Source organism: Aethalodelphis obliquidens, unplaced genomic scaffold, assembly GCF_003676395.1.
Source record: "Aethalodelphis obliquidens isolate GAN/ISIS:26980383/991018 unplaced genomic scaffold, ASM367639v1 scaffold17, whole genome shotgun sequence".
NCBI classification, from domain to species: domain Eukaryota; kingdom Metazoa; phylum Chordata; class Mammalia; order Artiodactyla; family Delphinidae; genus Aethalodelphis; species Aethalodelphis obliquidens.
Window position 1 is genome coordinate 19,331,373 of NW_020837961.1, and position 21,521 is coordinate 19,352,893.

Consider the following 21,521-nt stretch of genomic DNA (forward strand, 5'->3'; position numbering starts at 1 on the left):
ATTCTCTTAATGGAAAAAATTTCAGTTACCTGGAAGACTGTAAAAGGCACCTGGAACAGTTCTTTGTGCAAAAAGATAAAAAAGTTTTGGGAAGATAGGGTTTCCCTGGTGGCGCAGCGGTTGAGAGTACGTCTGCCAATGCAGGGGACGTGGGTTCGTGCCCCGGTCCGGGAAGATCCCACATGCCGCGGAGCAGCTGGGCCTGTGAGCCATGGCCACTGAGCCTGCGCATCCAGAGCCTGTGCTCCGCAACGGGAGAGGCCACAACAGTGAGAGGCCCGCGTACTGCAAAAAAAAAAAAAAAAAAAGTTTTGGGAAGATGGAATTATGAAGTTGCCTGAAAAATGGCAGAAGGTAGTGGAACAAAAGGGTGAATACGTTGTTCAATAAAGTTCTTGGCGAAAATGAAAAATGTGTCTTTGGTTTTTACTTTAAAAACCAAAGGCACTTTTTTGGCCATCCCAATACTTCATTAGCATATGATGTGGAACAGAGAGTAACTCATTTGCAAAGGTGAGAAGTTAATCTGGGAATGAGAAATGGCCCCTCAGTATGACTCCACCTATTGCAGTCACAGCTCATAAGCCTGTGGGTTACAAGTATGCCGCTGACCAGTGTCATCTCCTGCCTATTCTCGCCAGACACCCTTGCACTTGGCAGTGATCACCAGGCAGGAGGCTGTGGTGGAGGACTTGCTGAGGGCCGGGGCCGACCTCACCCTTCTGGACCGCTCGGGTAACTCTGCTTTGCACCTGGCTGCCAAAGGAGGACACGATGAAATTCTCAGCATTTTACTCAAGCACAAGAAGGCAGCACAACTTATCAACCACCCCAACGGGGAAGGTAAGAGACAGTCACACATCATGGTGTAACCCTCTCTGTCTGCTTTCTACACAAAAAGTAGCTCTCTGGTAAATGTGTGTTATTTGATTGGCACCCCAAAGTGCTTTCCTTAATCACTTAGAATTCATCATCTCTTATGGAAATTTCCATTGCTGGCTGTAGCTAATTCCTTTAAAGATGATTTGGAATAGGCAGTCAGTAGGAGGAAAAAGCAAAGGCCTGAGCAAACACCAGTCTTGGTATGTAGAAAGCATCCGTTATTCGGGGAATGTTTATATGCTCTCAGTGTCTCCTGAGAACGTGAAAGGAGTCTGGGTTTACATGCAGAATAACTGACTTACAGCACCTGTAAAGACTGTCTGAAGGAGAGATTCTGTTGGCACTCGACATGCTGACCCCCGACAGCCTTCCCTCCCCGTGACCGTGCCTGTGCTTGGGCTGCAGGTCTGAACGCCATTCACGAGGCCATGATGAGCAACAGCTTGCCGTGTCTGCTGCTGCTCGTGGGCGCCGGGGCTGACGTCAACGCTCAGGAGCGGAAGTCGGGGCGCACGGCGCTGCATCTGGCCGTGGAGCACGACAACATCTCCTTGGCTGGCTGCCTGCTCCTGGAGGTGAAGGATGCGCTTACCTGCCTTTGCATTCAATTCCCAAAGGGGATTGGGGGAAATCTTTTCGAAGAATGATGTCGCGAACAGGTTATCTCCCTACATTCTGCTCCACCTTTGTAACATCTACTCTATCTACTCGACGCTTCAGAATAGCAGCTCAGGCTCTCCCGGCATCCCTTGCCTGGTTATTTCTAACTGGGGATTTCTTCAATGGCAGAGCCTGCCCAAAATAGCAACAGGGCTGGTAATATGACCCGGGGAGCCATGCAGACAGGGGGAGGCGGGGACAAAAGGGCGAGAGAACCTTGGACTAACCGTTTTCTGTGTGGGGGGATTTTAGGGTGATGCCCATGTAGACAGCACCACCTATGACGGAACTACACCCCTGCACATAGCAGCTGGGAGAGGGTCCACGAGGCTGGCAGCTCTTCTCAAGGCAGCAGGTAAGGGAGCCTGGCGGTCGGTGATGGAAAATGTCATCAGGAATGCAAACCCAGCCTCAGTAGAGCAGCCACGCCACCTTCTTAAGCCACAGACCCGCTGCAGAAAGGCACAAGTAAATAAAAGTTCTCTGGCAAATCACATTCAACTGCCGTAGAGGCACTGTTTGGACTAGTAGTCCCGGGCTTCGTGCTGACAGTCACGTTAGTTTTTACTCTCCAGTTCACCTGTTTGTTTTGGATGTGGGCTGTCTTCATTGACTCCCATGACAAGAGCTCTTAACGTTGAATCGAATTCCTTGTAGAACTCGGAGCAGTATCCACCTCAGGTCATGTCACAAGTCCTCAGAAGGAAAAGTTTATTGGGTAAGAAATGATTTAAAGACTTCCTTTTGCAAGAAAGGTCCCTGAGAAGCCAGAGTAATAGGAAGAAACAAGCGGGCGGTGTGTTGAGTACTGTCGCGCACCAGGCACTAAACATCGCTAGCTGCTGTTGGGCTGTTGGGCTGTAGGCACTCCACACGCACTGTCTCATTTAGTCTTACTTAATCCACAATAACCCTTTGAGACAAAGCCCATTATTAGCCCCATTTTATAGCCAAGGAAACAGACTAGAGAGACTTCTGCATCCCGGTCCCAGGGCCCCAGTAAGGGGCAGAGCTGTGAGTCACACCTCGTCACCCTGAACTTCCAGACTCCATTCTCTCTGCTGTGTTTCTGTCCCCTGTTTTGCTCAAGGATTTGAAGGTGTTATTCCAATTCAATCCTCTCTTCCTGTGAAATACAGAAAAAATTATTCCTGCTCATCCTTGCATCTCTACTGCCTTGTGTATTTAGAACCTCAAAAAATGTTTAGTGGAATTGGTATCTCAAGCCTGTCCTGGCCTATGTGATTTACCTCAGAGGTTATTAAATTTTTTTGAGAAAATAAATGCTTCACAAATTCAAGAAAAGAGAAGATTAAATACCTTCTAAAAAAAAACTGAGGCCAGAAAAATATGAGAACCTTTTCTTTGGCAGCACTACATTTTTCTGACATCACATCCCGAATAAGCAGCAGCCTTTTCTTTCCTCCTTTGTCAAGTTGACGTTCCCGTGAACAAGAGACGATGATTGCAGTGTGGATGAATAGTGTGGGGAGTCACTGGTTATAATTAAGAAATGCCTTCAGACGAGAAGCTCTGACCCTTCCAAGAATGCTTTCTCTCTAATTCTCAGTATCCCATGAAAGGAGTAGCAAGTAGCAGTTTCTCCAGTATATAAATGAAGAAACTCAGAAGAAAAACCTAGTCCTGGGCTTCCCTGATGGCGCAGTGGTTGAGACTCCGCCTGCCAATGCAGGGGACACGGGTTCGAGCCCTGGTCCAGGAAGATCCCACGTGCTGGGGAGCAACTAAGCCCACGCCACAACTACTGAGCCTGTGCTCTAGAGCCCGCTAAGCCACAACTACTGAAGCCTGTGCACCTAGAGCCTAGGCTCCGCAATAAGAGAAGCCACCGCAATGAGAAGCCCGCGCACCGCAACGAAGAGGGGCCCCCGCTCATTGCAACTAGAGAAGCCCACGCGCAGCAGCGAAGACCCAACGCAGACAAAAATAAACAAAATTTAAAAACAAAAACAAAATCCTAGTCCTGAGCTCAGAGTCATGAAGAAGATCACTTAAGGAACAGACCTAGTTAAGCTTCTCCATCTTGGGTCCTGCAAATTGTTCATCCTAGTTTCTCTACTGTTTCCGTGGTCGGGTGACACTTACTGCCCCAGAGATCAGGCTGCAGCTGGGAGAACAGAGTAAGAAGTGGCATGCAGATCCTCTCATTATTATTATTATTATCTCTATTATTATTTATTATCCCCTATTATTGAAGTTGTCAAGAGTCAAACGTCCTCCCAGCAAGACTAAAACAAGGTCCTCTTTCCAAAAGGAGAGCGTGCTGAACTTCCTACTGTTCATCAGGCAGCAATAAAATAGTCTCTCTAAGCCTTTGAGAAGTTAACTCTAGCCTTAATTTTTGAGTTACTTCAGGTGTTTCTCGCTGCTGGCTAAGGAACAGACCAGATTTTCCAAGATTGGCCCTAACTTTTTCAACAACTCCACATCCTACCAGAAGGTTTTCTTGGCATTTTGCGTTTAAGGATCAGTGCCGTACCCAGGAGTAAAGCGGAACAGGTTGGCACTAGACAGCAGCAGCTTTGCTCTTTTGAGCCAGCAGGTGAAGAGGCTGAGAAACGTGCGGCGCTGGGCATCAATTTGAACATTTAGGACCTTAATCCCGAGCGTGCACCCTGGTCCCTGTAAACTGCTGCCGTCGGTCCTCAGGTTAAAGATGCATCGTTCACTTGAAAACTGTCCTATAGCGTCAAATGTGAGAGTCAGCATGTTCCAGGTCTTTTGTTTTTGAAAGTGTCCTTGGCCATATGGGGTATCTGCAGTCACCTTTACAGTCAAGATGCATTAGAACTTATTTAAATTTAAATTTTTAAGTTTAAAAGCAGGTTTCTGGATATTTCAGTAGAAAATGTGTTTTATATGCTTATAAATAAACATGTTTTATCTGTTTATAGACTCTGACCCCTGCAGGCAGTTAGAAGTTGACAAGATGTGGGTTTACCTAACGCTGTGTTAACTTGACTTCGCAGGAGCAGATCCCCTGGTGGAGAACTTTGAGCCTCTGTACAACCTGGATGACTCTTGGGACGAGGATGGAGAGGATGAAGGAGTCCTGCCAGGAACCACTCCTCTGGATATGGCCACCAACTGGCAGGTGAGTGCGGCTCCGCCCGTGTGCTGGCTGCTCCTGAGGGAGCTCCAGGTCCAGGGACGTCAGAGCAGGTGGCCTTCCTCAGTCTTTACTCCCCAAAACACATGCCTGTTATTTTTTAAGAAAGTCTGCTTGTCAAGAGCTGTATTTATCTTGAAAAGCCTATCTGTGCAAGATCTAGGTCAGCAGAGTTCTGAGTGTAAAAGTATATGGCTAATCAGATCAGAGTTAGATGAGAGAAACACAAAATTCACGTTACAGGTTACCCACTCTGAACTTACACCACAGTCGTTCCCATCTCAGTTTCTGAAGCCAGGATAACTGTTACGGTTGGCTTGAACTTCGGTAAGTGATTTCTGAACATAAAAAGAAATGGGGGTTCTTCTGAGGATCTGCACAAATGTAAACAAAGTAAACAGCCTTAAAGCTTTCCTCGGAACTCTGCTGACCTGAGATCTGAAGGCGAAAGCAGTTACTGGGTCTTTTGGGCGCCGGGAGGGGAGCCAGAGGGAGGAGGTGGGCGGCCCAGCTGAATATTAACCCTTCGCAGGGCCAGGTGCCGCTCCCTGTCCAAAACTGCTCGCCTGCCCCTCGCGGGCCGCGTGGGTTGAGCTGAGTGACGCTGGCGGAGAGACCACACGGCTCTCTTTACGTTGAACGCCTGGTTTTCCCAGAAGCCTCACCACAGAACACAAAGATAACCCACTTCAGTGACCCCCATGTGGTCCTCGCCCAGGTCAGCCAGCCACCGAGTGACTGCAGAGAGCGCAGAACAGCCCCCAGAGCTATGCAGTTTTGGTTTTTTTCCTCCCTTTTAACCTAAGACTTTTCTGGCCCCGCAGTTAAAACGTGGATGGTGCCAGGAGGCTGACCCCAAGCCCTGTGAGCGTTTGTACACCTCAGTTTGGGCACGTTCGTAAAACTCGCTCTCAGAAGCCTTTTCACTAGGGAGGAGGGGCAGCCGCAGAGCCCAGCTTCACAGCTCAGCGTGAGCTCAGCCCCCTCCCTAGCTCTCAGGGAACATCGCTGACCCACACGTGGCTGACTGGGTGGCCTAGACTGCCTCTGCCCCTCAGCAGGGCCGTGGCCTTGGCTCTGTGTGAGGCTGGGTTGGGTCTTGCTCCCCACCTCAGGCGGCTCCCGTGGAGCACAGCCTCCCAGGCCCAGAGCCCCCCAGAGGGCACGCGTATTCCCGGGCGATGGTGCTGACCCCTCTTCCCATTCCTCCGTCTTTGGGGTCCTGGCCCCTCCCGAGGAGGACACGCCGAGTCCTTTATATTACAGAGAAGCAGATTTCCCTCATGGTCCCTGTAACGTGCAACATCTCCCCGTGCTTTTCCTCCCAACAGGTATTTGACATATTAAATGGGAAACCCTATGAGCCAGAGTTTACATCTGACGATTTACTGGCACAAGGTGAGTTGTGGGAGAAGCGGGTTCTTTGAGCCAGTGTCATCTCCACCCTGTCACTGAAGGGGGGGGGGGTCAGGGTGTGCTGTGAAAGGCACAGGGGCTTCTCTCAGAATCAGGAGACCCTGGAGGGGCGCCACGGAGAAGGTCCGGCTGTAAATTACGACAGCGTGGGCTGCTGCCGACTTCCACGTGAAGGAACGTGACTGCTTCCCCGGGGCGGGAGGGTGAGCGGTGTGGCAGTGATCCATCCCTCCGGAGCGTCTCTGGTCGGTTAGGACGGTTGTGTTTCTTCTTTATTCTCTTCAGGAGACATGAAACAGCTGACTGAAGATGCGAAGTTGCAGCTCTACAAGTTGCTAGAAATTCCTGATCCAGACAAAAACTGGGCTACTCTGGCACAGAAATTAGGTTTGGGGATACTAAATAATGCCTTCCGGCTGAGTCCTGCTCCTTCCAGAACTCTCATGGACAACTACGAGGTAACACGTCGTCTTACATCTTTGACTACGTTTATTTGACTTTGCTCTGTTAACACCATTGGCCGGAGCATAATCCCTTTCCTTCTCCCTTAACTCTGAGGTAGAAAATCAGTCATTACCCGTGTCCTGGGAGGGTTGACCCAGGACAGCAGGAAACCCACCTTGGCTGTTTTCAGACACCTTGAGACTTGCTGCAGAAATGCTACTTAGAGTGTCAGGATGGTCACAGAACTTTGATCTCGCTGAACAAAGACGAAAGACTGTAATCAACCTTCATGCCTTGCCCTCCCCAAGAACATGCCTTGATCGCATGTCAGCACATGGAACCAGTGACGTGACTCCTTGCGGAGCCATTACCTGGTGATGCTTTCCTTTCTAAAACGAAAAGGTAGAAAAACATGGGGTGAAATTACTTTCTGTGGCAAAGTTCATCATCAGCTCGTTTCTCAGTGGTTTCCAGAGCTTCAGGGATATGGGGTAGACTTCACTCTGGGTAGAGTTTTACTGCCTCAGCACCTTCTCTGCTTACTATAAAGTGCTTCTCCGTGATTTCCTGAGTGGTCTTTGAGCTGAAACAGGAAACTTGATTCAAAGACCGCGTATCTTTGAGTTGCTCTCTGCCCTGAGAGCAACCTCCCAGGCTGCCGGCTATCTCGGGGGAAGGGGCGTGCTGTCGTGTTCACAGCCTGCCTGCTTGTCCCTGCACAGCTTTGAACGCAGAGACATCCTCTTTCTTCATTTCTGTCTCGCAGGTCTCTGGGGGGACAATAAAAGAGCTGGTGGAGGCCCTGAGGCAGATGGGCTACACCGAAGCCATTGAAGTGATCCAAGCAGCCTACTGCACGTCGGGCAGTGCGGCCACCAGCCCGGTGGAGGCTGCCCCCCAGGCCCACTCGCTGCCCTTCTCGCCTGCTTCCACAGGGCAGCAAATAGGTAAAGAAAAAGGATTGAAAAAGCAGTCGAGACATTTCCCCGCCCTGCCAGGCTGGCGCCTTCAGCCTCTGGGGCTGTGGTCTGTCCTCCCCACCACCACCTCCCGGACACGCCGTCCGCTACATCCGTCTCCCTCGGGGACCATAGGTTGTACTGTCTTCCCCTCCGGACGCTACCATTCAGGGGAGGGGCTGTCCCCACAACAGCCACATGGGCACCCGAGTCGCTCAGGTTCACGGTAAATACCAAAACAGCAGGCTGCAGGCGGTGAAGGCCAGCATTACTTCTCTCACTGCTTAAATTTACGAAAGAGAGAGAAACGTCCAGACCCGGGTCGGTGGAGGCAGGACTAGCACCCCAGGCTGTGGACTGACGCTGCGATGTTTCCCACCGCTGCCCAGGCTCCCCTCCTGTGGTCCTGTCTCTCCTCCCTTCAGCCTCCCCCCGCGTCCACAACGCTGCCCCGTCACCCCACCTAGAACGCGTGCCCTAATGGACTCCCAGCGCCACAGTCCTCCATTTCCCTTCAAATGTATTCTCCCGCCCTAACAACCATTTCTCTCATGCTCTCTCCTCCTACGCTGCCCACACCCCTTCCCACTCCTCACTCATCCCGTGTCCTCGCCTCACTCCACCGAGAACAGAGAAACCACTAGACTTCTCTCATCTTTGCACCATCAGACCTCCAGCCCGCCTGGGCCCGCCTCTTGCCCAGCCAGGTCCTGCTCCTCTAACCCTCGCTTTGCTCTCATGCCTTAGCATTTTCTCCCTCCCGACTAGATCCCCTCGCAAGCGTGCTGTAGTTTCTCTCATCTTTTCAAAAGAAGACGGAAACAAACATCCCCTTGATTCCCCCATCCCCTTTAGCCGCAGCCCGATTTCTCTGTTCTCCTACCCAGCCAGGCTTCCCGGAAGAACTCTGTAGCGTTCTTCTCTCCACCTCCTCTCCTCTCTCCTCGACACCCTGTGCCTGCACCAGGCCCCTCTCACCACGAGGACCGGCGTCTGCTCACATCTGGTCGCCATCCGCTCGCAGCGCGCATCCCGGGGGACCGCTCTTCAGACAGCCTCCCCTCCGGGCTCTCCCCTGGCACACTCACCTCCACACTCACCTTTTAAAGTTGCAGCCTCCAGAGCCCCATCCTAGGTGCTCCTTACTTGTCCTCACCTGCCCAGGACTCTTGATACCCACTCACAGCCAGGCTCGGCGCTGGCCACGGCGGTCACAAGCACTGCTATCCTCCAAGAGGTTGCGACTGCGTGTGAACGCTCGCTGGCCCCGACCGCCCCCACCCAGCCCACCTCCATCTCTTGCCTTGATGCCTGCCGCAGCTCCTAGTCAGTCTCCCTGTTTCCAATCTCTCCGCCCGCCTTCAGGCCATTCCCTACACAACAGGTAGTGTGATTCTTTTTAAAAATGACGTTCCTCCCTCCCCTTCATTCAGCCATTCAACAGATCTCTACTGAGCACATCTGGCATGCCCACCCAGCAGTGTTGCAGGCGTTGAAGATGGGTCAGTGAGCAGCAAAGACAGTGTCCCTGCTTTATCTGCTCTCTCTTTCAAACATCGCTTTCGCCTGTGCTTCCTCCTGCCCCCCTGCCCTGCCGCGTGTTCCTTCTGCCCCCCCAGATCACTAGTCCGATCCAGGCTCAGGGTCTTTGAGCTTTCTCGTCCCCTTCCCCGCAAAGGTCCTTACCTGGCGGGCTCCTTCTTGCCGTTCAGTTTCAGCACTGGTGTCACCTTGCTGGGGTGGGAGGGCCCTTCCTAGGGGAGTGAGGACAGGTGTTGTGCACGCTTTAGAAAGGAATAGCGTATCCACCAGAAAACCACCCACATCTCCTGTCATATGACCTGACGCTCCGTGTGCACAAACAAAGAAGTAGGTGAATACTTATATTTTAAAAAGCCTTAAGCCCTCAATTTGTAGTTATTTTTAAAATACCTCACAGTTCCTAGCACATAACAGAAACCCATAAAGATTGATGGGTTGAATAAATCAATGACAATAGCCATGCCCCTGCCATTAAGGTCTTAACGTTTTAACACTGGAATTTAATATACAAGAAGATAGCTTTTTGATTCGCGTACGGTAGACTTCTGTTTCCTTGGTCACTCTCTCCCTGTAGGAAATAATTCACATTGCTCAGATCCCTCAAGACACTTCTCAAAGGAGAATCTGACCTAATTGCCCAGTAGAGGCTCATTTTCATCAAAATCACTCACTTTTTTGGCTACCAAAATATTTTTGAGGCAATGTATAGTGTCTAATAGCATACGAGGCCCAGAGGGAGATCTCATTTTTATTTCCTACTTCTGTCACCAATTTATTTTGCCTACGTTCAGCAATTTCCCCAGCTATAAAATAGGTAATACAGTGCGTGGAAAAAATACACCTAATTTCTAAGAAAAAAAAAAAAAGGTACACTTTGAGTCTAGAGAATTCAGAAAGGATTCTGATAAACATGAGGCTAGATTATAAGAAAGAGAGGTGAAAACACTTGGCTAACTTTGACATTTTCACACTTTTTATAAAGCTCAGTGTTTTCTGTCCCCACCCCCACCCCCGCGCCGTGAACAGTAGCAACACCTGGGGCGGCGTAGGTGGGCCCGTGGTGACTGGTGGAGGGGAACAGGCAGAATTCTGCAGCCCACGAGCCTTCCAGATACACACGGGAGCCCAGCGGGGATGGCCGTGTTCCCCGTGCACCCCTGTGAGTCCGTGCTTTCTCCCCCCAGACGAGTTCCGGGACGACAGCGTCTGTGACAGCGGCGTAGAGACATCCTTCTGCAAACTCAGCTTCACAGAGTCTCTGACCAGCGGCAGCTCCTTGCTAACTATTAACAAAGTGCCCCACGATTACGGGCAGGAAGGACCTCTAGAAGGCAAAATTTAGCCTGCTGGCAGCTTCCAACACCGAGTAAACCAAAGCTCTGAAATTCCATCGCGTTGTCCAGAGGAAGGAAGTGCATCCGAAGTGCTCCGAGGAATACCGGCCTGCTTGGATCGCGCTGGGTGTAATTCAAGGCCTTAAACGTGGATTTCTTCTTTGGTTCCGAAATGAATTTTAGTTCAGTTGACTTACCGATAGCGTCTACGATCACAGCCCGCGGCTGGGCTGACGCCTCTTCGGGAGTGCGGTAGCTTGTTGAGCTTTACCAGCTGCTTTCTGTTCTCATTGCTGCTGTGCCTCTGCTGCTTCCCCACTGTCATTAAAAGTTGTCACAGTCCCTACTGGGTGTTCCTTCTGGCCGTCCATAGCACAGTTGTGCATTCAGATTAAGGATTATGAATTTTAAAGTGAGAGTTATTTGGTGTGTGATTTAAAAAAAAAAAAAAAGAAGGCTCATTAGGACTTTCCTGGCTGTCCTTTGGTTAGAACTCGGTGCTTCCACTGCAGGAGGCCCGGGTTCGATCCCTGGTTGGGGAACTAAGATCCCGCAAGCTTGAGTGGCTGAAAAAAAAAAAAAAAAAAAAAAAAAAAAAGCTCACTGCTTTTCCTAATGTGGTTCTCTCTGTGATTTGAAAAAAGAATATGTACATGCCAGTATTTAAACATGGTTACAATCAGTCCTGAAAATGGTATTTCCCCCCTTGGCTGCATTTTGCTATTGTAAATATGTTTTTTAGATCAAATACTTTAAAGGAAAAAATGTTGGATTTATAAATGCTATTTTTTATTTTACTTTTATAATAAAAGGAAAAGTAAATTGATGAGCTCATCTTGTTTGATCTCTACAAATATTTTTCTAAGATTATTCCTTATAATCACGGGATCATTCCATAGCCTGGTTCTCACATTCACAGTTCCCTCTAGAATCAATTTTTTGATCCAGAAATGAGCAAAAAAAAAAAGAAATATTTCAACCTGAGATGAAAGCTTTGGGTTTGTCAAATCCTTGCCAGGCTCATTTCATTTAGGCTGTGTCACTTCATCTTCCTCCATCATCTCATGCAAAACTGTTTCCTCTTCAACCCTCAGTGTGTTCCCAACGCCTCTGCGATGCATAAAGTATTGAAAAGCCTTCCAGCACGAAGCTTTGCTGAACTCTTCACTCAAGAGGTTGAAAATAAGGGAGAGGAGAAATGAAAAGTGTTTGAATGAGGTGCTGTGCAACCCAGATCCTTCTTCCACAAAGGACTTGTCAGCCCAGCTGCTGGGGGCACACTAAACCAGTCCTTCACTGTCATTTCAACAGTCTTCACCAGCGATAGATTCCATCTCGAGAAACCACTTTCTTTGCTCATCCATAAGTAACTCTTCATCCCTTTAAGATTTATTATGCGGTTGCAGCACTTCAGTCACATCTTCAGGCTCCACCTCTAATTCTACTTATTGTTTCCACCACATCTGCAGTTCATTCCGCCACTGAAATCTTGGCCCCCTCAAAGTCGTCCATGAGGGCTGGAATCAACTTCTTCCAAACTCCTGTAGGAATGTGGATACTTTGACCTCTTCCCATGGATCATGAATATTCTTCATGGCATCTAGAATGGTGAATCCTTTCCAAAAGGTTTTCAATTGAATTTGCCCAGATCCAGCAGAGGAATTTCTACCTATAGCCTTACAAAGTGTATTTCTTAAATGATAAGACTTGAAAGTGGAAATTACTCCTTGATCCACGGCTGCAGAATGGATGTTGTGTTAGGAGGCATGAAAACATCATTAATCTTATTGTGCATCTCCATCAGAGCTCTCAGGTAACCAGGTGCGTTGTCAATGAGCAGTCCTATTTTGAAAGAAATCTTTTTCTGAGCAGTAGGTCTCAACAGTGGGCTTAAAATAGTCAGCAAACCATGTTGTAAACAGATGTGCTGTCATCCAGGCTTTGTTCTTCCATTTATGGAGCACAGGCAGAGTAGATTTAGTGTACTTCTTAAGGGCTCTAGGGTTTTTGGAATTGTTAAGTGAGCACTGGTTTCAACTTAAAGCCACCCGGTACATTAGCCCCTAACAACAGAATCAGCCTGTCCTCTGAAGCCAGGCATTGACTTCTGCTCTCTAGCTATGAAAGTCCTGGATGGCATCTTCTTCCAGTAGAAGGCTGTTTCATCGGCATTGAAAGTTTGGTGTGTGGTGTGGCCACCTCGTTCAGTTATCTTCGATCTTCTGGATAACCTGCTGCTTCACCTTGCTCTCTGATGTTATGGAGACGCCTGCCTTCCTTCAACCTCTTGAGCCAACCTCTGCCAGCTTCAGACATTTCTTCTGCAGCTTCCTCACCTTTCTCAATCTTTACAGAATTGAACAAACGGAGGGCCTTGCTCTGGAACAGGCTTCGGCTTAAGGGAATGTTGTAGCTGGTTTGATCTTCTATCAGCAATAAGGCTCTTTTGCTTTCTTACCTTTGGTGTGTTCACTGGAGGAGCACGTTTCATTCCCTTCAAGAACGGAAGGGAATTGGCTTGGCTAACTGCTGCGAGAGGCCTCGTTTTCAGCCTTTCTTGGCTTTCGACATACCTTCCTGAGCTTGTTCGTTTCTAGCTTTTGATTTAAAGGGAGAGACGTGCAACTTTTTCCTTTCACTCGAACACTTAGAGGACTTTGTAGGGTTATTAACTGGCCTGATTTCAATATTGTCGTGTCTCAGGGAATAGAGAGGCCCGAGGAGAAGGAGAGAGACAGGGAACGGCCATTCGGTGGAGCGGTCAGAACACACACATCATTTATCGGTTAGGCTCACCGTCTTCTATGGGCATGGTTTGTGACACCTCAAGACAATTACAATAGTAACATCAGAGATCACAGATCACCATAACAAATACAATAATAATGAAAAATTCGAAATACTTCAAGAATTACCAAATTGTGACACAGAGACACGAAGTGAGCAAATACTGTTGTAAAAAATGGCGCTGGTTAACACAGGGTTACCACAAACCTTCAATTGATAAAAAAAACAAAACAAAAACCCCCTGCAATATGCAAAGCGCAATAAAGAAAAACGCAATCAAACGAGGAATGCCTGTATTCCAGTTTTCGAAAGTTCTACGTTTAAAGTAAAAACAGTAGCTTGAGTCTCCATGATTCTCCAACAGCAAACCCACGCCTCCATTCCTCCGCCAGTTTCATTCCTCTGTGAGAAACAGCTATTTTCCAGGCGGCCACGACGAGGCCTCCGGTCTTACGGTATCGTGCGGACACTCCTCCTCCTGAGGGGAGGGGCCTACGTTCCTTCCCTGTACATCTAGCCGGGTGTGTGACAAGGGGAGAAGTGATGCTAAGGGATTTCCAAGGTTAGGTAAGAAAATGCAATACAACTTCAGTCCCCCTGGGTCGAGTCTCTCCCTCCTGGAGCCCAGTCACCAGGCATGCTCTGAGGGAGCCAGTGGCCACGTGGAGAAGCCACGTGTAGGTGTTCAACCAACAGCCTTCACCAAGGTCACAGCCAACGCCGGCGTCAACCGGCAGATGTGTGAGGGAGTGAAGCTTTGAGAGGATTCCAGCCAGAGTCACACCTGACTAGCCTTCACGCTGCCTCAGCTGACACGCGGAGGCCTGCCGCAGTGGCAGATTCAGGAGTAAATGAAACAATGGCTGATGTTTTCAGTCTTAGGTGTGGGCTGGCTTGTTACCATCTCCAGGTCTCTAGCCCAACAATTCCCACACCAGGAGGTCACTTTAAAGAGACGCTGACGGCAGCAGGAACAACGAAGCAACTCATGCCCAGACTAAAAATAACATTCCTCTACTTTAATAAGAAGCCCTGCTTCTGTTCCAGAAACTTCCTCTCTCTCCTCCCAGATTGCAGCGCTGGCCTGAGCCTCTGCATGGTGCTCAGACAAAAAGGCTACCAACGCTGTCTGTGCCTCTGAGGAAGGAGTGTTTTTCATTTTGGACCAGCAGATGGGGAAAAATACCAGAAGGAATGCAGGAGGCAGGTGGAAAGCTACAATGGGCCTGAAATAAACCTTCCCAGGAAGCTGTCTCTCGGCAGGAAGCCATTTAAAAATAGCTTCCTGGACTTCCCAGGTGGTGCAGTGGTTAAGAATCCACCCGCCAATGCAGGGGACACGGGTTCAAGCCCTGGCCCGGGAAGATCCCACATGCCGCGGAGCAACTAAGCACGTGCGCCACAACTACTGAGCCTGTGCTCTAGAGCCCGTAAGCCACAACTACTGAGCCCGCGTGTCACAACTACTGAGCCCACATGCCACAACTACTGAAGCCTGCGCACCTAGAGCCCGTGCTCTGCAACAAGAGAAGGCACTGCAATGAGAAGCCTGCGCACCTCAATGAAGAGTAGCCCCCACTCGCCACAACCAGAGAAAGCCCACGCGCAGCAACAAAGACCCAACGCACCCAAAAATAAAAATAAATAAATAAATAAAATAAAAATAGCTCCCTTAGAACCTTCGTCATCTTTTGAGCTTTCTCTACCCTGCAAGCATAACCTAGCCTTTTTCAGGATCGGCAGTCTTTCTTTTTTGGCTGTAGGAAGCCAGCCTGCTACTCATTTACCCACCGGCGTCCCCTGCAGTAGTTGGATGTGGCGAGGATATTCCCAGCACCATCTCGGAGGGCAGCCCCACAAACCCACAAACCGGACCCTCTGCATCTTAGCAGGAGAAAAGAGGGGAAGGAGTCAGGCAGATTTGAGCATTTGTTATTTGCCAGCCCCTTTGCTTTAATGAATTCTAGTGATAATTCTCATGACATCCCCATGGGGTACATATTTAACCCCAATTTTACAATGAGGAAACAGATAATCTGAATATTAACTAACTCACCCCAGATTCAAATCCAGGTGTGTCTGATTCCACAGGTTATTCTTTAGCCATATCTGAAGTCCTGTATGTAAGAGAGAAAGAAAAAAATCCATACAAATCTGTATAAGGATGATGGAGTCATAATGTACCCCAGGCAAAATGCAAAGTGAACCCAGAGTATCACTAAAAAGATATGTTGCTTAAATGTCCACATGACTTGATTTCCCCTGTAATAACAGGCTAAGATGCTTAACTATAAATTATTCATAGACTGGAGGTCTCTAGTTACATCTCTTTCTCCTCCTTATTTTGTGTTTTGGGGGGAATTTTCTTTCTGATTGTGCTTCCACAAGTAATGGACTTAGGGAGGCACAGAAGTCCAGAGAAGGTGGAACTAAAATTCTTCTATTTTCTTAAGGATCACAGAACTTAGGGCTAGACAGTATCTTAAAGATCATCTAAATAAATCATCCAAATTGCCATCTTTTTTTAAACACCTACGACGTGAAAACATCTCCTCCCTATAATCCTCAGTATAGCTGCTGCTTTGTTTCACCACCAATCCCACAGACTACAAGTTCCTGTCCATGGGTTTTCTAGGTTCGTAGCTTGGGTTTGGGGTTGAGGGAAGTGCTGAGGAGGGGCGTGAAATTAAATGGATAGCATTCTCCGTTATTATAGATTCCACTGTGTCTGTAATAGCCTGCTTCCATTACCCTGGACAAGTGACTAGGTCCACAAATTGTTAAAGTTTCTTAGAATAAGAGGGAGGAAGGGGCTGAGACAGCATTTTCTCACCTCCAGCAATTAGCTTTTCCATGTTGATATCTCTCTCCAAAATGATTTTTCATTAAGATAGCACAACAACCCTCAAGGAACGAAGATATGTATTCGGTCTAGATCTCTCGAGCATCTGTCACCTGCCAGGCTCTACAGTGAGTGGTGACTCATTATCCCATATCACTTGTTCAGAAACTCTGTGAAGTAAGAACTTTGTTGCAGTTTTACAGATGAGGAGACTGAGGCACACATAAAGCATTTAAACCACAGGATCTCCCGTCTCCACTCACGTGTTTCAATAAACCACACTTGCAGTAGGGGACAGGGGTGAGTAGGGCGTCTCTCTTCCACATAGTCATGAAGGGATCCAGGCTGACAGTGACTCTCCCGCCAACCCTTGGCTCCTAAGGTCTTGCTGGGGGTGATGGTCCGGTCAGCTGGAAGGGAGAGCACGGAGAAGTACATGTGGGGGTTTAGAATGGGCTCCTTCCTCCCTCACATTGCACTGGAAAAAAACTTTAGTCCCATGGCCACACCAAGAGCTGGGAGGCTACCTACGTGGGTGATGTGATTTTGTTCCCAGTATCAGGTTCCCAGTATCAGGACGGGGGTTGCTTTTGGCAAACAGGTCCCGGTTTCTGTCACAAATCAAAATTCCTTACCTAAAGGATGGAGATTGAACCTGAAGTTCCTTCGAGTTCCAACTTGTGTGCAAACATCCACTCACTCTGAAAGTCACCTGCAATCATGGTAAATGGCCATGACCAAGGGCAAAATCATTTCCCTGGATTAAGAAGGAAAGCAGCATTGGAAGGACTGTCACAGGTTCTCTTACGGAAATCCTCAGAGATGACCAAGGGTATTAGATCAGGTAGGATGAGGGGAGGGACAGCTACCGCAGCAACGTCTTGTTATCCCTGCTCTGACTCAGGAGGACTCGCGCTCTCCAGCCTCCATGGTCTGTAGTCCCTTAAGTGCCGTGCAAGAGCCCTTGGGCATGATGATGCTAAAGCTGAAGGTCTTCAAGGGGCCGTGGTGCTTGGGATCCCACCCAAAGGAGAGGGACAAGCAAGTTCATCTTTCTTGCAGTCTGCAGAGAACTGGCAGAAGACTAGCAGATGAAACTGAATTCTAGCAATCCCATCTCCCAGGCTTCCTTCTTGGGACTCAGGAAGCAGAGTTGGTGCTGAAGATGGTGAGATGAAACCTTGAATACGATGGCATCAGCTCAGGGAGGGTGACGAGTTGATGCCGGATACCAGATAACCATGTTGCTAGGTCTATTCTCTGGCCAGAGAGAGATTTTTTCTCTCCAAACCTGTTTTACAGTTTTCCTTCCCTTTCCTAAGGCAAGAATGCACAACTGAAGTTATTTTTGCTTCAAAAATTTTAAATGAAGGGCTTCCCTGGTGGCGTAGTGGTTGAGCCTGCCAATGCAGGGGACACGGGTTCGTGCCCCGGTCCGGGAGGATCCCACATGCCGTGGAGCGGCTGCGCCCGTGAGCCATGGCCGCTGAGCCTGCGCGCCCGGAGCCTGTGCTCCGCAACGGGAGAGGCCACAGCAGTGAGAGGCCCACGTACCGCAAAAAAAAAAAAAAAAAAAAAAAATTTTAAATGAGAAACTTCATGCCATGATTTTTTTTCTTTTGCAGGACAACCAGTTTGTCACTTTGTTCAAACGTAAATGTTCTCTTTTGCTTTTGAAATAAACTTCCTTTCGTAATTTTGAAAAAATATAAAAACAAAACTTGTAAACATGAATTCTGTCTTTTACAAGATATTTTCAAATATTTATTCTCATAACAATCTGAGAGGTAAAAAGCAGGCAGGGGGAGTAATTCCTGCCATTTTCCACAGAAACAAAAAGATGCTGAGGTGCCTGGAGGTCCCCAGTCTAGTGTAAGGGGCTGGACTCAGCCATCAGTGCTCACATTGTGCTCCTGGGCCTCTCTCCACAGGCAATCACGGACCGCACGGCTGCTCTGAAAGGCAAGGTGGCACAGACGTGCCCAAGAGGGGCAGGCGAAGCTGCCCAGGTGCCGGCACTGAAGGCTGGTACACCAGTGGGAAACGGGCATCCCATCAACAAAGGACTCGGCGGCTTCAGTACGTGAGGCACTCACGCTAGTCTCTGCAAATGAACCCCAGAGGGGCCGCGAGAGCCATGCTGGTTTTCTCTCCCTACCCAGCCTCCTTCAGCCTCACTCTCCTTCTTTGGCTCTGGAGCCCTCAGAAGCTTCATCTCCACACCCTGCCTGGTTCTGCCCATTTCCTTGTGTCCCTTCCATCCCACCAAAATTCAAGCCAGGGCATCCGAAATGCTCCCCAAGGGGCACCGTGTTAACGCGGAATCCTGTCTCATAGCCTGGCCCAGAGAGCCCAAAGGATCAGCAGTCACATCCCTGTGAAGACCCCCCGCAGCTCCACAGGCAGGTACCACCACCCGAGCAGGGCCGCCCAAAAGACACATTCCCGTCTCCTTCCTAAGTACCACCCCCTGCACCCCTTCCATCGCCGCCTGGGCCCCAGCACCAGGGGTGACTTTACCTCTCCCACAGACGGGGCCATACATGCTCAGGAAGTATTTATGTGCTCATGGACGACTGGGCAAGTCAGCCTGATGCCAAAGCAGCCCTTAGCCGTCTTCTCCTTCCCAGTGTTGATCTGGGAAGGTCAGAGTCACCATCTGGCCCCGACTGCTTTCCTCCCTCACCAAAAGCACGTCTTGAATGATGATCAACATATGCACACAGCAAATGCACCAGAGACCGTTCGTTTTAGTTCTGGAAGGCAAAGAGACTCCAGGTTTAAAGCTTCAAGAAAGAATGTATGGCCAGCGAGTCACCCACAGGGCCACCGCCTTAGACAGAAGAGGCCATGCTGGACCAGGAAAGACCCTCCATCGCTCCCCCCATCACCAGAAGTTTGGGCCTTTCTGCAAACCATGCTGTAACTCACGGTTTCAGTAACTCACGGTTTCAGTCCTTCTCGCTCGTCACCGTGGCTTTTAAGAGATCATCTGACTTCTCCTCTATCAATCAGCTATGCTGGAGGCTTTGTGCCAAGTTTTCATAGCTCCGTAGCAGTTAAATTGGGATTAAAAATCATTTAGATGCCCTTTTGCCCAGGTAGCAACAATGAAGGGAAACGAAATAAACTGGAAGGCAGACAGCAGAAAGAGTCTCTCTGCAGGTCTGACCCCTGGGATCATCAGCCCCACGGGTGCCCTGCCTCTGAGCCCTGGAGCTTAGACAAAGCCGCTGCCTTCCTTCCTCCCTCTCTCCCTCCTCCCCGCTTTCTCCCTCTATCCATCCCTCTTTCTTTCTCTCCTTCTCTCTCCCCGTCTCTTTCTTTCAAGAAAGACTCCAGAATTCCAGGACACTGGCATCCAGCTCTCTGAAGCCTGGACAGGGGACGGGGGTGGAGGGTGGGGGGCGGTCCCCACAAGCTCTTCCTTAGACTCCCCTCCCTGCTTTACTCTGGGGGAGCTTCTGGGAAACCAGTGCCCTGGCCCAGGGTCCCCTCCAGCCACCACCAGCCTCATTTCCTGTGCACAAGGGGCCTCTGCTGGAAGAAGCAGAACTCTGCACCATCACCGAACAGCTGGCATGCCTCTTGTTACTCAAATTTTTGCGTCAGTAAAATTGGAAGGAGGCTCACCAAAAGCAAGAAATTTAGAAATTCTTCGGCTTACCGCCTGAAAATTTCTCCTCCAACTCAGGTCACAGAAGACTGCCGATTCTTTTCCTTTGGTAGAGAAAACTGAAATCATTCTGTTTCTTTTGGCAAGGAAAATGTAAGACCCCTAGGCCTGATCGTCCCAGCCACAGCCAACTGTATGCTGTGAGGAATAACCATCATAAGCCAGCACTTAGAACTCACTTACCCGTCCTAGGCATCGTACATCCTTTATTTGACGTAATCCTCACAGTTCTATGAGACGGTAATTCCTATTAACCTCATCTTAAAGATAAGGAAACTGAGGCTTAGAAGTTAAGTGATTTGTCCAAGTTCAGTACGTGTTAGAGCCAGACTTGCATACTGGAGGTTTAATATCAGAGCAAGAGCCTGTACTGCCCTCTCCAAGGTCCGGCTATGTCTCACCTGCAAGCCCTGCCTTTATCCACAAGAATACTTTTGATTACAAAATCAGAACACCTGACTATGAGTGGATTAAACAAATAGAGGCTTTCTTTTAAAAATATCATTGTGGAGGCTTCCCTGGTGGCGCAGTGGTTGAGTCCGCCTGCCGATGCAGGGGACACGGGTTCGTGCCCCGGTCCGGGAGGATCCCACATGCTGCAGAGCGGCTGGGCCCGTGAGCCATGGCCGCTGAGCCTGCGCATCCGGAGACCGTGCTCCGCAACGGGAGAGGCCACGGCAGTGAGAGGCCTGCGTACCACAAAAAAAAAAAAAAATCATTGTAAGAAGATCGGAGATAGATCTAGATTTTACATGGAATCTTGCCTTTTAAAAATGTTAATAAGTAATACAACTTTTAAAAACACTGCGTGGGCCTACAAAATCATCTGCTGGCCGAATATGACTTGTGTATGACCTGAACCACACTTTCTGCCATCGTACTTTCAAAATGACCAGGCAGGGGACTTCCCTGGTGGCGCAGTGGTTAAGAATCCGCCTGCCAGTGCAGGGGACGCACGTTCAATCCCTGGTCCGGGAAGATCCCACATGCCGCGGAGCAACTAAGCCCGTGCGCCACAACTACTGAGCCTGTGCTCTAGAGTCTGCAAGCCACAACTACTGAGCCCGCATGCCACAACTACTGAAGCCCACATGCCTAGAGCCCATGCTCCACAACAAGAGAAGCCACCACAATGAGAAGCATATGCTCAGTATTGAAGAGTAGCCCCTGCTCGCCACAACTAGAGAAAGCCCGCGTGCAGCAATGAAGACCCAATGCAGCCAAAAATAAAATAAATTAGATACATTAAAAAAAAAAAACGACCAGGCAGAGTGATGCGCTGACAGCTCTGAGACAGAATCAAGGTCTTTACCTCTCCCCTTCCAGGAGCCACTGCTGTCCCCTCACTCCTATGGGCTCCCCTGGATGATGCTGTTTCCAACCCTCATCCAATGCCCTGAGCAAGTGCCAGTTCTGCCCACCTCCCTAGGCTTTCCTTGATGACTTAACACAGAGGTAATGATCATGATAATAACATTCATTGAATACGTATTGTATGCTATCAATATCTATGCATCGACCCATTTAGTCCTCACAGTTAACATATGAGGTATGATTATTATTATCCCACGTGTACAGGAAGACCCAGTAACTTATATGCAATGTCAAACAGCCTACTAATGGTAGATCTGGAACTCAAACATATGTATGTGTGATTTCAAAGCCCATACCTTTAACTGTTGTAGGATGCTTTTGGTTATAAACTCAGAATACCTGACTACAACTGGGTTAAACAAATAGGCCTTATTTTTTATAAGACCAGAGTGAGATGATTACAAGGCTAGCTCAGTAGTTCAACATCTCTGACATCCTCCTATTCAACACTGTTTCCTCAAGGTCACAAAAAGGC

At 48.9% G+C, this 21,521-nt stretch overlaps 1 protein-coding gene and 2 long non-coding RNA genes across 9 annotated transcripts in view; 1 reads left to right on the forward strand and 2 right to left on the reverse strand.

The window, feature by feature from the left end:
• The window catches only part of NFKB1 (nuclear factor kappa B subunit 1), a 122,054-nt gene extending 110,865 nt beyond the window's left edge, over window positions 1-11,189 (forward strand). For 4 of the 7 annotated variants that reach the window (XM_027117012.1, XM_027117014.1, XM_027117013.1 and 1 more), the window contains 8 exons: window positions 642-843; window positions 1,288-1,457; window positions 1,795-1,897; window positions 4,533-4,657; window positions 6,004-6,070; window positions 6,374-6,546; window positions 7,299-7,479; window positions 10,218-11,010. In XM_027117012.1, coding sequence (XP_026972813.1) covers window positions 642-843; window positions 1,288-1,457; window positions 1,795-1,897; window positions 4,533-4,657; window positions 6,004-6,070; window positions 6,374-6,546; window positions 7,299-7,479; window positions 10,218-10,375 — 1,179 coding nt within the window. In that variant the 3' untranslated portion in view covers window positions 10,376-11,010. Of the gene's footprint in view, window positions 1-641; window positions 844-1,287; window positions 1,458-1,794; window positions 1,898-4,532; window positions 4,658-4,915; window positions 5,016-6,003; window positions 6,071-6,373; window positions 6,547-7,298; window positions 7,480-10,217 lie in introns of those variants that run through there. The other 3 variants (XM_027117011.1, XM_027117015.1, XM_027117017.1) reach the window with 3 other exon arrangements.
• Window positions 1,908-17,445, reverse strand: LOC113626017 (uncharacterized). The gene is made up of 9 exons (XR_003434990.1): window positions 16,866-17,445; window positions 16,632-16,753; window positions 16,260-16,406; window positions 15,988-16,166; window positions 15,211-15,271; window positions 9,178-9,245; window positions 6,708-6,921; window positions 3,568-5,276; window positions 1,908-2,668 (listed from the first exon to the last, which is right to left on the reverse strand). It is a non-coding gene; the product is annotated as an uncharacterized LOC113626017 (long non-coding RNA).
• A 727-nt stretch (window positions 17,446-18,172) lies between these two features.
• LOC113626018 (uncharacterized) lies at window positions 18,173-20,250 on the reverse strand. The gene is made up of 2 exons (XR_003434991.1): window positions 19,856-20,250; window positions 18,173-19,716 (listed from the first exon to the last, which is right to left on the reverse strand). It is a non-coding gene; the product is annotated as an uncharacterized LOC113626018 (long non-coding RNA).
• Between the last annotated feature and the right edge of the window lie 1,271 nt (window positions 20,251-21,521).